Raw genomic sequence first — 15,463 nt, forward strand, 5'->3', positions numbered from 1 at the left:
ACAATGGTGAAATTTCCTGCAGTAGTTTGTGTCTCTGCCCCTCCCACAATGGTGAAATTTCTCCCTCCTGAAGCTATTAATAAAATGAGTTGGCCTTTAAATCTTCAAATGAAATGCTGCACTGGCTCTCTGTAATGAAGAGGTAGAGATGCACACACTGCCTTTTTTTCACTCACCTTTAAACACGCAGGTTGTGGCCCGGATGGAGCTGAAGTTGCTGTGTCCAATAACCTGCAAGAAGAGGGATGAATAAACTGTTGTGATCAGCGCTGGCGCTCTGTGTGTACTGCCCAGTAGGAGTGCCGTAAGCAGCGGAGCACCGCACACTATACTCACCCCCAGGAGATCATCGTCTACCAGTAAGAGCCCCTCAAATCCGCTGGTGTGATCCAGGACCACTGTGTTGGGTCCCAGGCGGCCCTCTGCTGTCTGATCTGTACCTGGGAGAGAAGAGAAAACACTTTTAAACAGCCAATCAGAAATCATCTCTCACTACATACTGCTAACTGAATGGTTGCCAAGTGATAAGTGATACTGCACGTTGCCCTGGCTTCATAGGCTTATTCCAGAATTTGAATGGTCAGCCCTAAAATTATACCTCTGAAGGATTACTGATGGTAAACGTATACTCACCGTATCAAATCGCTTTGCTGTGTCTGAGAGTGACTATTAGCCTGAAAACGCAGAGCTGAGCACACTGTCTTCCAGCACCTGAGTTTGCATAACAGTATAAAAAAATAAAATAAAAATAAAGCCCCATAACCGGATATGTTCCTCTTTGGCCTGGTGGACCAGAACAAGACTGTCCATGGGTCTGTGTTCTGGATCAGTGGTTGGGTAAATGGCCTATTATCCAAAAAATGGAATTGCCTGGACACTCTACCACACCCCTCCTCTTGCACCCCCAAACCCTCATCTGCACCCTGGACCCCCTCTCATTGCACCCCCCCCGCCTTATTTGAACTCTGAAACACCCCTCTCCACCTGCACCCCAACTCCCCCAATTTTCAACTATCAGAGCTCCGCCTGCATTCAACCTTTATCAATCTCTTCCGAACCCTGGACTCCCCCCTTCTACGCCTCCACCTGCACCCCACAATCACCCGCCCCCACCCTCGTCTGAGCCCTGGACTCCCCTCCCACACCCCTTCCCTCCTTCACCCGCATACCACAATCCCCATGTGAACTCTGGTCCCACTCCCCACCCCCCCCCTGCACCCTAAACTCACCCCGACCCCCCCCATCTCAACACTGGACTCCCCTCTACCTGCACTGAACCCTCCTCTTCTTCACCTGCACACCCCCTACCCCTGTCTGAGCCTTCGACTCCCCTCCCACGTCTGCACTCTCCCACTCCACCCGCACACTGCAATCCCCATCCGAACCCTGGTCCCACCCCCTCCTCCTGCACCTTAACCACTCGCCAACCACGCTATAGCTCATGGGTGCTCAACCTGTGGCCCACCAGCTGTTGCAAAACCACAAGTCCCACCGTACCTCTGCCTTTGGGAGTCATACTTGTAACTGTCAGCCATGCAATGCCTCATGGGACTTGTAGTTCTGGCCACAGGTTGAGCACCCACGCTATAACTGAATGACAGCCACAGCGCAGACAGCTAGTTCTGGGAGGCCGCAAAGTGATGGCCTCCCGTGATCGCACCCGCTGGTGGGCTCAGGCGGCGCACTCTGAGACTGGAGTGTCTGGAAGACATTGCCGATCACCGATTGAGGTTAAGAGCCAATCAACGCCTCTTTACCACGTGATCAGCTGTGACCAATCACAGCCGATCACGAATGTAAATAGAAACCGGTTATCGGCACTCCTTTCCTCACGCAGACAGCGTGAGGAGAAGAGAGCTGAGAACTGGCTTCTCTAAAAAGGACATGTACACTGATTATCAGTGCAGTCCAAATAGTACCCACCAGTGCTGCCATTGTGTGCCCACCCATGCCCATTAGTGCCACCTACCCGTGCCGCCTACCAGTGCCGCTCATCAGTGCCACCTATCAACACACGAGTGAAGGAGAAACATTTCCCGTTTCCAAAATTTTATAACAAATTATGAAAAAAGCTTTTTGTTTTTTTCTAAAACTTGCGCCTTTTTTTTTTGTTTATTTACCAAAAAATAAAAAACCAGGTGTGACCACCAAAAAAAAACTCTATTTGTGAAAAATTATAAAAATGTCATATGGGTACGGTGTTGCATGACCGGTGCAATCGTCATTCAAAGTGCAACAGTGCTAAAAGTTGAAAATTGTTAGGAAGGGGGTAAAAGTGCCCGGAAGACAACTCACCCCAACACCCATCTGGACTCCCCTCTACCTGCACTGAATTATGCTCTCCCCCCCACCCCTGTCTGAACCCTTGACTTCCCCCCACGCCTGCACTCCTCGCCTTCATCTGCACACTTCTTCCCTCCCACCCAACCTCTATCTGCACTCTGGACCCACCTCCCTCCTCCTGCACCCCAAACACCCCCCCCAATCCACCTCAGAACCCAGGACCCCCCCACCCCCACCCACTCTCTCTCCCCAACCCGTTTGAATCCTGGACTCTCCAACCTGAACTCCCTCTCTGTCTTTTTTTCTCTGTCAGTTGAACTGGATGGACTTCACTACTCCATCCCACTCTGTCTATTTTTTTCAACCAGATTAACTCTGTGTAATCGTATAACAATTTCCCCAACCCTTGTTAGACCCTTTACTTCCCCCACCCCCCCAACAAAATAATTCAAACATGCCCCCCCCCCCCAGCAAACTACACCCCCCCCCCCCCCCCCCCCCCCCCCCCACTTCTCCTCACCTGTGTTATCCTCACTGGGCTCCCCGGCAGACAATAACCGATCCAAGCGCTCCTCGAGGTTCTGGAAGGTGAGGGGTTTCCTGGACACAAACGCAGGGGGAGGGAGAAGTGACACATGAAAGAAGATCATCATCAACCTGATACTAATCAGCCCCATTACCTAAAATTAAAGCGGATCTTCACTGAGCACCACGAACCAAAAACACAATTTTCATTCATTTTTTTAATATTCAAAGCAAACGCCATCTTCAGTGAGGGCGAGCGATTTAACCGCTTGCCGACCGTATACTGTACATATATACGGCGGCAAAGGCGGCTCCCCTGTGCATCGAGTCCGCCGGACCTGCTGATTAGCTCCCGCTGTGTCCATTCACCGAGAGGGAGCTCGTCGCCGGTGGTGCACGCCTCAGACCCGGAAGTGCTGGATCGCGTACAAGTACGCTATTCTGCACAGGGGAGCCGCCTTTGCCGCCGTATATATGTACAGTATACGGTCGGCAAGCAGTTAAATCGCTCGCCCTCACTGAAGATGGCGTTTGCTTTGAACATTAAAAAAAAATGAATGAAAATTATGTTTTTGGTTCGTGGTGCTCAGTGAAGATCGTTCCTGAGAGAGGCAGAATGATGGTCTGCCAATGTAAACAAGGCAGATAACTGTTCTGTTAGTAGGGAAGGTAGAGATCCTGTGTTTCTGCCCTCCCACAGTAAAAGCACCCCCCCCCCCCCCACACACACACACACAGTTAGCAAGCACTCCCTAGGAACACATTTAACCCTTTGATCGCTCCCTGATGTTTAACCCCTTCCCTGCCAGTGTCATTAGTACAGTGACAGTGCATATTTTTTTAGCACTGATCACTGTATTAGTGTCACTGGTCCCCAAAAAGTGTCAAACGTAACACTTAGACCCCATACACACTATTAGATTTTCTGCAGATTTTTGTCTTCCGATTTACCAGAACTATATAAATATGGAGGTCATACCTTAAGAGTTTCAATTTGTATGCAATCAGACAGTCCCTTGCACTACATGGTTTTGGAAAATCTGAAGACAAAAATCTGCAGAAAATCTAATAGTGTGTATGGGGCCTTAGTGTCCGATTTGTCCGCCGCAATGTGGCAGTCCCGCTATAAGTCACTGATTGCCGCCATTACTAGTAAAATATGAATTTAAAAAATAAATAAAAATTCCATAATTATATCCCATAGTTTGGAGACCTTATAACACTTCATTGGATGTGTTTTATATATATTATTATATATGTGTAAAAAAAAAAAAAAAAAAATTCAAAATTGTCAGTCTTTTTTTTGTTTATAGCGCACGAAATAAAAACCGCAGAGGTGATCAAATACACCAAAAGAAAGCTCTATTTATGGGGGAAAAAAAAAAAAAAAAAGACATCAATTTTATTTGGGTACAGCGTCACACAAATTGTCAGTTAAAGTAACGCAATGCCGTATCGCAAAAAATTGCCTGGTCATGAGGGGGGGGGGGGTAAACCTTCCGGAGCTGAAGTGGTTGTAAAGCCTTAAGGTTTTTCACCTTAATGCATTCTATTTTCTTACCTGAGCCCGATCCGATCCAGCGATGTGCATGCTCCAGCCACTGTCTCTCTCCTCATTGGACAGATTGATAGCAGCAGGAACCATTGGCTCCTGCTGCTGTCAATGAAATCCAGTGACACAGGAGCGGGGCCGAGTCCCACAGTCTCAATGGATGCAGCAGCGGGACCCGAAAGCGAGCTTGCACAGGTGCCCCCCCGAAAACATGTGCTTTGCTTGGGCAGCACAGTGGTGTAGTGGTTAGCACTCTCAGCAGCAATAGGGTCGCTGGTTCAAATCCCGACCATGACACCATCTGCCTGGAGTTTGCATGTTCTCCCTGTGCCTGTGTGGGTTTCCTCTGGGTACTCCGGTTTTCTCCCACACTCCAAAGACACGCTGGTAGGTTATTCAGATCCAGGCTATAAAAAATTGGCCCTAGTATGTAGGGGTGCAACGGATCAAAAAACTCACGGTTCGGATCGTTCCTCGGATCAGGAGTCACGGTTCGGATCCACAAAAAAAAAAAAATCTCCCCACTGTAATATCCACAATCTCCCTATTGGCAGGGTGTGGCAGAGTATTGGCAGGGTATTGGCAGGGTATTGGCAGGTATATTGGCAGGTATATTGGCAGGGTATGGCAGAGTATTGTCAGGGCATGGCAGAGTATTGTCAGGGCATGGCAGAGTATTGTCAGGGCATGGCAGAGTATTGTCAGGGCATGGCAGAGTATTGGCAGGGCATGGCAGAGTATTGGCAGGGCATGGCAGAGTATTGGCAGAGTATTGGCAGGGCATGGCAGAGTATTGGCAGGGCATGGCAGAGTATTGGCAGGGCATTGAAGAGTATTGGCAGGGCATGGCAGAGTATTGGCAGGGCATGGCAGAGTATTGGCACTGCTGCCATCCGATCTCTCCCCTCCACTGTACAGATCAGTACACAGAGGGGAGAGAGGAATCGGCGTCATAACATGACGCCGGTTTGTTACAAGTGATCGCTCCGTCGTTCGACGGAGCGATCATGTGCTAAACGGCCGCCAGGTGTACCAAGATGGCCGCCGCTCCGGAGCTAGGCCAAAGTCACGGCCTTTCCTATGGCCGAGGCCACAGAGCGGATCACGGGTGTCCCGTACAGATCAACCTCCGCGGATCGGATCACGGATCGATGACGATCCGTTGCACCCCTACTAGTATGTGTTTGTAAGCACGTCGGGACCGCGCTATATCAAGGACCGCGCTATATCAAGGACCGCGCTAGATCAAGATGCAACTCAACTCCTCGGTGTGTGTGGGTGTCAATCAGGAGGAAGTGGGCATTTCCTAGACAGGCTCTATTTGTATAGTAAAACCCACATTTGATGCTGAGCCTCCATGACTGAAAGAACAGATATCCAGTAAATAAATGGGGGCGGGTCAAAGACAGGCTGGGGGAGGATAGAGTTGGAGGATGCTGGACATCCTCCAGCCCGGGAAACGAGGCGAGTCTCTGACTTTCTCCAGCTTCTAATGCACATTGTGAGAAGCTCACAGTGTGCAGTGAAATCAGAGATAACCTTTTTCAGTCCAGGAGAGGAGCCGGTACAACTGTTTAGATCAGGGGTCTCAAACTGGCAGCCCTCCAGCTGTTGCAAAACTACAAGTCTCATGAGCCATTGCAAGGCTGACAGTTACCAAGCATGACTCCCACAGGCAGAGGCGTGATGGGATTTGTAGTTTTGCAACAGCTGGAGGGCTGCCAGTTCGAGACCCTTGGTTTTGATGGTGGTAAAATGATTATGTATGATGTACAAATGTCTTTTTTTTTTTTTTTTTAAATGAGAAGAGAGAATTATTCCTAAAATAAAGCGACATAAAGCAGAGTGTGGGGGGATTGTTATTCTTGCAGATTGTCCTCAGACGGGAAGAGGTTAACGGGACACGCGGGGTGTCACTGTGACACGCACACAGCAGCTGGGTGACTCCTCTGTGTAAGGGGAGAGCGGGGATAAAGAGGAGTATTAATAGACGTGATGACGGGACGGGGGGGGGGACGCAGGCACCCATTGCTGGTCTGAGAAAAGGATCTGATAGTGGGGACAGAGCGCCCCCCCCCCCCGCACTCAGAAATCACAATCTGTGACATGTGGACACTCAGATCTCCCCCCCCCCACCCCGCCACGCGATCAGGTCACACCACTCCCGGATCCGGAATGGTCGGGATTTGAAAACATGTCTATGTCCTCATTTATATCATCAGAGGGGGTCAGAGACATCCAGCTGAACCAAATATATTACACCCCAGATAGGCTCCTTGAACCCGGCCTCCGCACCCATACGTGTTAGAGAGCAGATTGCAGATTTCAGGTCTATCTGCTCCACCTACACCAGTTTCTTTTTTTCACAGTGAAAACAGAAACTGACGCGGGTTCTGCATCGAATTAACCAAGGGATTGTGGGGGGGAAAGCTGCCATGTTCCTCGCCATATTGTACCCGGTGTACAGGATGTGAGCAAGTAATCTGACACATAGCTCACACAACCTCTCTCTGCCCGTGCGGTGAACACACTACATGAGCAGAGCCTGCATATAGGCATAGGAAGCTCCTTTCCTCATCTACAGTGCCTTGAAAAAAAGTATTCATACCCCTTGAAGTTTTCCACAATTTGTCATGTTACATTCAAAAAACTTAATTTGTATTTTATTGGGATTTTATGTGATAGACCAACACAAAGTGGCACAGAATTGTGAAGTGGAAGGAAAATGATAAATGGTTTTCAAATTTTTTTTTACAAATAAATGTGAAAAGTGTGTGTGAGTGTGTGTGTGTGTGTGTGTGGGGGGGGGGGGGGGGGGGGTACATTTGTATGGCGCCCCCCGGAGTCAATACTTTGTAGAACCGCCTTTCTCTGCAATTATAGCTTTTTGGGGATGTCTGTACCAGCTTTGCACATCTAGAAAGGGACATTTTTGCCCATTCTTCTTCTCTGCAAAATATCTCAAGCTCTGTCAGATTGGATGGAGAGCGTCTGTGAACAACAATTTTCAAGTCTTGCCACAGATTCTCAATTGGATTTAGGTCTGGACTTTGAATGGGCCATTCTAACACATGAATATGCTTTGATCTAAACCATTCCATTGTAGCTCTGGCTGTATGTTTAGGGTCATTGTCCTGCTGGAAGGAGAACCTCCGCCCCAGTCTCAAGTCTTTTGCAGACTCTAACAGGTTTTCTTCTAAGATTGCCCTGTATTTGGCTCCATCCATCTTCCCATCAACTCTGACCAGCTTCCCTGTCCCTGCTGAAGAACAGCATCCCCACAACATGATGCTGCCACCGCCATGTTTCACGGTGGGGATGGTGTGTTCAGGGTGATGTGCAGTGTTTGTTTTCCGCCACACATAGCGTTTAGCTTTTAAGCCAAAAAGTTCAATTTTGGTCTCATCTGACCATATCACCTTCTTCCACATGTTTGCTGTGTCCTCCACATGGCTTCTCACAAACTGCAAACTGGACTTCTTATGGATTTCTTTCACCAATGTCTTTCTTCTTGTCACTCTTCCATAAAGGGCAGATTTGTGGAGAACACGACTAATAGTTGTCCTGTGGACAGATTCTCCCACCTGAGCTGTGGATCTCTGCAGCTCCTCCAGAGTTACCATGGACCTCTTGGCTCTTCTCTGATGAATGCTCTCCTTGCCCGGCCGGTCAGTTTAGGTGGACGGCCATGTCTTGGTAGGTTTGCAGTTGTGCCATTTTCCGATGATGGATTGAACAGAGCTCAGTGAGATGGTCAAAGCTTGGGAGATTTATAACCTAACCCTGCTTTATACTTCTCCACAACTTTATCCCTGACCTGTTCCGGTGTGTTCCTTGGCCTTCACGATGCTGTTTGTTCACTAAGGTTCCCCAACAAACCTCGGAGGGCTTCACAGAACAGCTGTATTTATACTGAGAATAAATGACACACAGGTGGACTCTTTACTAATTAGGTGACTTCTGAAGGCAATTGGTTCCACTAGATTTTAGTTAGAGGTATCAGAGTAAAGGGGGCTGAATACAAAAGCACCCCCCCACACTTTTCACATATTTTTTTGTAATTGAAAACCATTTATCATTTTTCTTCCACTTCACAATTATGTGCCACTTTGTGTTGGTCTATCACATAAAATCCCAATAAAATACATTTACGTTTTTGGTTGTAACATGACAAAATGTGGGAAGTTTCATTTCAGAACTTTTCCCACCTTTAATGTGACCTAAAAAATGTACGACTCAGTTTACTTTTTTTTATTTTTACGTCACCTAAAAGATTTCAGTTTGTTGTTCAAATGAGTCGTACAGTTTATGGGTCACATTAAAAGGTGGGAAAAGTTCTGAAAGGATTTATCTTTGTCTCATTTTTTTACATCACAGAAACCTGACATTTTAACAGGGGTGTGTAGACTTTTTTTATATCCACTAAAAAAATTAAATTATAATATATATATATATTTTTTTTTTCACCTAGATGGCTGCAGCACCGATCTCGGTTTTCCTCCATTGGGTGTACCCCAAGAACTGAGAGATCAAACACTGCTGATCGCTCAGTTCTCCCCCTATGCTCTGAATAGAGATATGTTTCACCGGCAGTGTGCTCTGGCCTTCCAGTACTCACTGGAGTTCAAGGCTGTGGAGGGGGTGTGAGCAGCAATATGCCGAGAGGCTGAGACATCTGCACCAGTAAAGTCAGAATCTTTCCCGAGCCTGGACCAGCAAAGCAACATCACTATCCCCATGACTAAGCTCCAGGGGGGCGGAGCGAAACGTGTTGGGGGCGTGGCCTGGTCGGAGTCCAGGCTGAGGTTGCTCAAAACCCTGCTGGCTATAAAACAGGATTATGCCTCCCTGTGTGACTGACAGAGTTCAGGAAGCAGCAATGAATGGCATCTACGTGTGGCACAGCCTGGGCTTACCTGTATGCGGCTCCATGCTGAGCGCCATCATTCCCCGGGAATATCCGGTGCAGATACTGACTCAGGAGACGCTCGTTCACAATTCCTGGAACAGGAGAGAAATATTACAATCCGGATATGAAGAGACACCAACACAGCCCCCGACACGTCATCACTGAACGAGCCCCACACCGGGCTCCGAACACCAACAGGAGATCCAAATGATACAATGTATACTCCGTGTGTCACGTCATTTATAGCTGAGGAAATTATAAAAAAGTTTAAATAATAATAATTGATGATTGTGCTCTCCATCTTATTTTGAGGGATAATTTCTGACTAGGAAAATCTATGGACTCCAATTTTAAAGGTCACAGAAACTCAACTTATCAGGAACAATGTATGACATCACTGGACTCTCTGAACGGCGGGTATTTTCTGGGATGTTCTTAGTATTATTGTGCTGCCAGTTAAATGTTTTTTTTTTTTTTTTTGTTTTTTTTTAAAGGGACCCCAATTCTACATTCTCAAGCTTAAAAATGCACAAAATGTATTTTATTCCAGCACAGTGCAAGGCAGTGATCTGCATTGTATGCATTCACGCTGAGGACCAAGTGCATTTATTTTTTGCAATAGATCACTTCAGAATACACAGGAGACGCAGGGGACACTTCCTGCAACGGTGACACCAGAGATGTAGGGGACACTTCCTGCAACGGTGACACCAGAGACGCAGGGGACACTTCCTGCAACGGTGACACCAGAGACGTAGGGGACACTTCCTGCAACGGTGACACCAGAGACGCAGGGGACACTTCCTGCAACGGTGACACCAGAGACGCAGGGGACACTTCCTGCAACGGTGACACCAGAGACGCAGGGGACACTTCCTGCAACGGTGACACCAGAGACGCAGGGGACACTTCCTGCAACGGTGACACCAGAGACGCAGGGGACACTTCCTGCAACGGTGACACCAGAGACGCAGGGGACACTTCCTGCAACGGTGACACCAGAGACGCAGGGGACACTTCCTGCAACGGTGACACCAGAGACGCAGGGGACACTTCCTGCAATGGTGACACCAGAGACGCAGGGGACACTTCCTGCAATGGTGACACCAGAGACGCAGGGGACACTTCCTGCAATGGTGACATCAGAGACACAGTCACTTCCTGCAATGGTAACACCAGAGACGCAGGGGACACTTCCTGCAATGGTGACATCAGAGACACAGTCACTTCCTGCAATGGTAACACCATAGAAGCACAGCCACTTCCTGTAACGGTGACACAACAGTGACACAGGGCTGCATCCTGCACAGGCGACACCAGAGACACAGGGCTGCATTCTGCACGGGTGACACCAGAGACGCAGGGGACACTTCCTGCAATGGTGACACCAGAGACACAGGGACACTTCCTGCGATGGTGACACCAGAGACACTTCCTGCGATGGTGACACCAGAGACACAGGGACACTTCCTGCGATGGTGACACCAGAGACACAGGGACACTTCCTGCGATGGTGACACCAGAGACACAGGGACACTTTATTCAATAGCGACACAAGAGATGAAGGGACACTTCCTGTAAATGTGAACGCAGCTCGGCTGCCGCAGACAATGAAAGTGTAATTATAAAAGGCCGGCGTTTGTATTTTGCTGGTTTTATCACAATTTCAATGACTTCCTCCTTTTACATAAATCTGCTCCGATCAATTCATCTGCAAAATTGCAACAAGTGAAATCATCGGGGGAAATCTCCTTCAGCCCTGGTTCACACTGACGCAGGATTGAAGTCGCACGATTTGATTTCCGCATGTCAGTCCGACGATTTCAGAGGCCGCTGTGCGGTTTTCTTGCACAGATGTCTATTGAAATCGCACCTGAAATTGCCAAAAGTAATACAGGAACTACTTTTGGGAACCAGTGCGGCGCCGCAAAGTCAGCACCGATTTGGACGGTTCCATTGCGGGCAATAGCCGCTGATTTGGCATGTTGAATCGCATCAATGTTAACCAGGGCTTAGACTGAGACTTATGAAAACCGAGGTCAGGTCAGAGCCGAGCTCAGGAAAGATTCTTATATCCTTCTTTATTAAGATCCCAGAGTGTGAGCTCAGCGCTGCCGGGCCATAGAGAGTATCGGAGGACGTCTTATACAGGATCAACCAATGGGAGTCCGCCTATAGAATACATTATCCAGGATGGGCCCCTGAGAGTCCATCCATAGGATACATTATCCAGGATGGGCCCCTGAGAGTCCGTCCATAGGACACATTATCCAGGATGGGCCCCTGAGAGTCCGTCCATAGGACACATTATCCAGGATGGGCCCCTGAGAGTCCGTCCATAGGACACATTATCCAGGATGGGCCCCTGAGAGTCCGTCCATAGGACACATTATCCAGGATGGGCCCCTGAGAGTCGGTCCATGTAGAAGAGTTGGGATCAGTGAGTATGGGGATTGGTGGATCTCATCACCTGTCACCTTGGTCTTCTCAGGCTCTGTAGACAGCCGATAATTCCTCCGTGATAAAGACGTGCCGGACCCTCGGGACGCCATGACCTGCACACAGAGAACACACAACATACCGGGGGGGTCAGTACAGAGGTCACATGACTCACCGCCACACACAACACTGACAGCGATACTGAGCCGCACCAACCAATCACACAGCAGCTTCCTCCACCAACTGGCGGCAACAACCGAACCCACCAATGCCCTCTGATACCGACCACCGACTGCTACAGAGGAAGATCTGTATGGTGAGCAGTACCCCTCCCCCATCTAGGCACTTGTAGTACCCCTCCCCCATCTTGGCACTTGTAGTACCCCTCACCACACTTGGGATATGTAGTACCCCTCACCCACTATAGGACCTAAAGTACCCCTCACCCACCATGGGATATGTAGTACCCCTCACCCACCTTGGCACCAGTAGCACCCCTCACCCACCATAGGACCCGAAGTACCCCTCACCCACCTTGGGATATTTAGCATCCCTCACCCACCCTGGAACACACAGTACCCCTCACCCACCTTGAGACATGCAACACCCCTCACCCACCTACAACCTGTAGTACCCCTCACCCACCTTGGGACATTTTTTACCCCTCACCCATATTTTGGTTTATACCCCCGCATGGCACTCTGGGAATATGTAGCACCCCATCACCCATCTTGGTACTTGTAGCACCCCTCACCCACCATAGGACCTGTAGAACCCTCACACACATTGTTGTTTATACCCCCGCATAGCACGCTGGGACTTGTAGTTCCCCAGCACACTCACCCTTCCACAGAACCCCCGTGGCTCCTCTCGGGGTCAGCACTTCCCCCCCAATCACCCGCTTCGGGGCGTTTCACCCTCAACAGGGTCAGCCTGAGCTCCCCAGGCAGCTGTAACTCCACCCCCTCCGCTCTGACCCCGCCTCCCCCTCTGCTTCCTGCTCGGCACGGGGATGTCAGATTTTTTTTTTCCCCCTCTTAATAAACTTTATTTAGCAAGAACAAAAACGGACATAGAGAGCTACAACCCTCAGCCTGAGCCACAGAGTGTGAAATGGCCAGAGCATGCTGAGACTTGTAGTCCCTCCACAGTTACAAAGACACATTACACAACCATCATCCCACCCCCCCACATAAATACCCCCTGTACCCCAATCTCCCCCATCCCTCTATTATACCCCAAATTCCCCCTTCTGTCCCTCTATTGTACCCCAATCCTCCCTCTGTCCCTCTATTATACCCCAATCCCACCTCTGTCCCTCTATTATACCCCAAATTCCCCCTTTGTCCCTCTATTATACCCCAAATCCTCCCTCTGTCCCTCTATTATACCCCAATCCCCCTTCTGTCCCTCTATTGTACCCCAAATCCTCCCTCTGTCCCTCTAATATACCCCAATCTTCCCTCTGTCCCTCTATTATACCCCAAATCCTCCCTCTGTCCCTCTATTATACCCCAATCCCCCTTCTGTCCCTCTATTGTACCCCAAATCCTCCCTCTGTCCCTCTAATATACCCCAATCTTCCCTCTGTCCCTCTATTATACCCCAAATCCCCCCTCTGTCCCTCTATTGTACCCCAATCCCCCCTCTGTCCCTCTATTATACCTCAAATCCCCCCTCTGTCCCTCTATTGTACCCCAATCCTCCCTCTGTCCCTCTAATATACCCCAATCCCCCCTCTGTCCCTCTATTATACCCCAAATCCCCCCTCTGTCCCTCTATTGTACCCCAATCCTCCCTCTGTCCCTCTAATATACCCCAATCCCCCCTCTGTCCCTCTATTATACCCCAAATCCCCCCTCTGTCCCTCTATTGTACCCCAATCCTCCCTCTGTCCCTGTATTATACCCCAATTCCCCCCTCTGTCCCTCTATTATACCCCAAATCCCCCCTCTGTCCCTCTATTATACCCCAATCTTCCCTTTGTCCCTGTATTATACCCCAATCCCCCCTCTGTCCCTCTATAATACCCCAAATCCCCCCTCTGTCCCTCTATTGTACCCCAATCCCCCCTCTGTCCCTATATTGTACCTCAAATCCCTCCTCTGTCCCTCTATTATACCCCAATCTTTCCTCTGTCCCTCTATTGTACCCTAATCATCCCTCTGTCCTTCTATTGTACCCCAAATCTCCCCTCTGTCCCCCTATAATACCCCAAATCCCCCCTCTGTCCCTCTATTATACCCCAATCCCCCCTCTGTCCCTCTATTGTACCTCAAATCCCTCCATTGTCCCTCTATTATACCCCAATCCCCCCTCTGTCCCTATATTGTACCTCAAATCCCCCTCTGTCCCTATATTATACCCCAATCCCCCCTCTGTCCCTCTATTACACCCCAATCCCCCTTCTATTATACCCCAATCCTCCCTCTGTCCCTATACTACACCCCAAATCCCTCCCTCTGTCCCTATATTGTACCTCAAATCCCCCCTCTGTCCCTCTATAATACCCCAAATCCTCCCTCTGTCCCTCTATTGTACCCCAATCCTCCCTCTGTCCCTCTATTATACCCCAATCTCCCCCATCCCTCTATTGTACCCAAAATCCCCCCTCTGTCCCTCTATTATACCCCAATCCCCCCTCTGTCCCTCTATTATACCCCAATCCCCCCTCTGTCCCTCTATAATTCCCCAAATCCCCTCTCTGTCCCTCTATTATACCCCAATCCCCCCTCTGTCCCTCTATTATACCCCAATCCCCCCTCTGTCCCTCTATTGTACCTCAAATCCCTCCTTTGTCCCTCTATTATACCCCAATCCCCCCCTCTGTCCCTATTTTGTACCTCAAATCCCCCCTGTGTCCCTCTATTATACCCCAATCCCCCCTCTGTCCCTATATTATACCCCAATCCCATCTCTGTCCCTCTATTACACCCCAATCCCCCTTCTATTATACCCCAATCCTCCGTCTGTCCCTCTACTACACCCCAAATCCCCCCTCTGTCCCTATATTGTACCTCAAATCCCCCCTCTGTCCCTCTATAATACCCCAAATCCCCCCTCTGTCCCTATATTATACCCCAATCCCCCCTCTGTCCCTATATTATACCCCAATCCTCCCTCTGTCCCTCTATTATACCCCAATCCTCCCTCTGTCCCTCTATTATACCCCAATCCCCCCTCTGTCCCTCTATTATACCCCAATCCCCCCTCTGTCCCTCTATAATACCCCAAATCCCCCCTCTGTCCCTATATTATACCCCAATCCCCCTCTGTCCCTCTATTATACCCCAATCCCCCCTCTGTCCCTCTATTATATCCCAATCCCCCCTCTGTCCCTCTACTACACCCCAATCCCCCCTCTGTCCCTCTACTACACCCCAATCCCCCCTCTGTCCCTCTATCACACCCCAACCCCCCTCTGTCCCTATTTTATATCCCAATCCTCCTTCTATTATACCCCAAACCTCCCTCTGTCCCTCTATTACACCCCAATCCCCCCTCTGTCCCTATATTATACCCTAATCCTCCCTCTATTATACCCAAATCCCCCCTCTGTCCCTCTATTATACCCCAATCCTTCCTCTGTCCCTCTATTACATCCCAATCCCCCCTCTGTCCCTCTATTATACCCAATCCTCCCTCTATTATACCCCAATCCTTTCTCTGTCCCTCTATTATATCCCAATCCCCCCTCTGTCCCTCTATTATACCCCAATCCTCCCTCTATTATACCCCAATCCTCCCTCTTTCTC

At 49.3% G+C, this 15,463-nt stretch overlaps 1 protein-coding gene across 1 annotated transcript in view; it reads right to left on the reverse strand.

The window, feature by feature from the left end:
• RNF123 (ring finger protein 123) overlaps positions 1 to 12,696 on the reverse strand; it is a gene marked incomplete in the record, with an annotated part of 52,225 nt that extends 39,529 nt beyond the window's left edge. The window contains 5 exon segments of the mRNA XM_073591690.1: positions 337 to 440; positions 2,804 to 2,883; positions 9,277 to 9,361; positions 11,740 to 11,824; positions 12,552 to 12,696. Of these exon segments, the coding sequence (XP_073447791.1) occupies positions 337 to 440; positions 2,804 to 2,883; positions 9,277 to 9,361; positions 11,740 to 11,821 (351 nt within the window).
• Between the last annotated feature and the right edge of the window lie 2,767 nt (positions 12,697 to 15,463).

The sequence above is a fragment of the Aquarana catesbeiana genome, linkage group LG07 (genome assembly GCF_042186555.1).
Source record: "Aquarana catesbeiana isolate 2022-GZ linkage group LG07, ASM4218655v1, whole genome shotgun sequence".
In the NCBI taxonomy this organism is placed as follows: domain Eukaryota; kingdom Metazoa; phylum Chordata; class Amphibia; order Anura; family Ranidae; genus Aquarana; species Aquarana catesbeiana.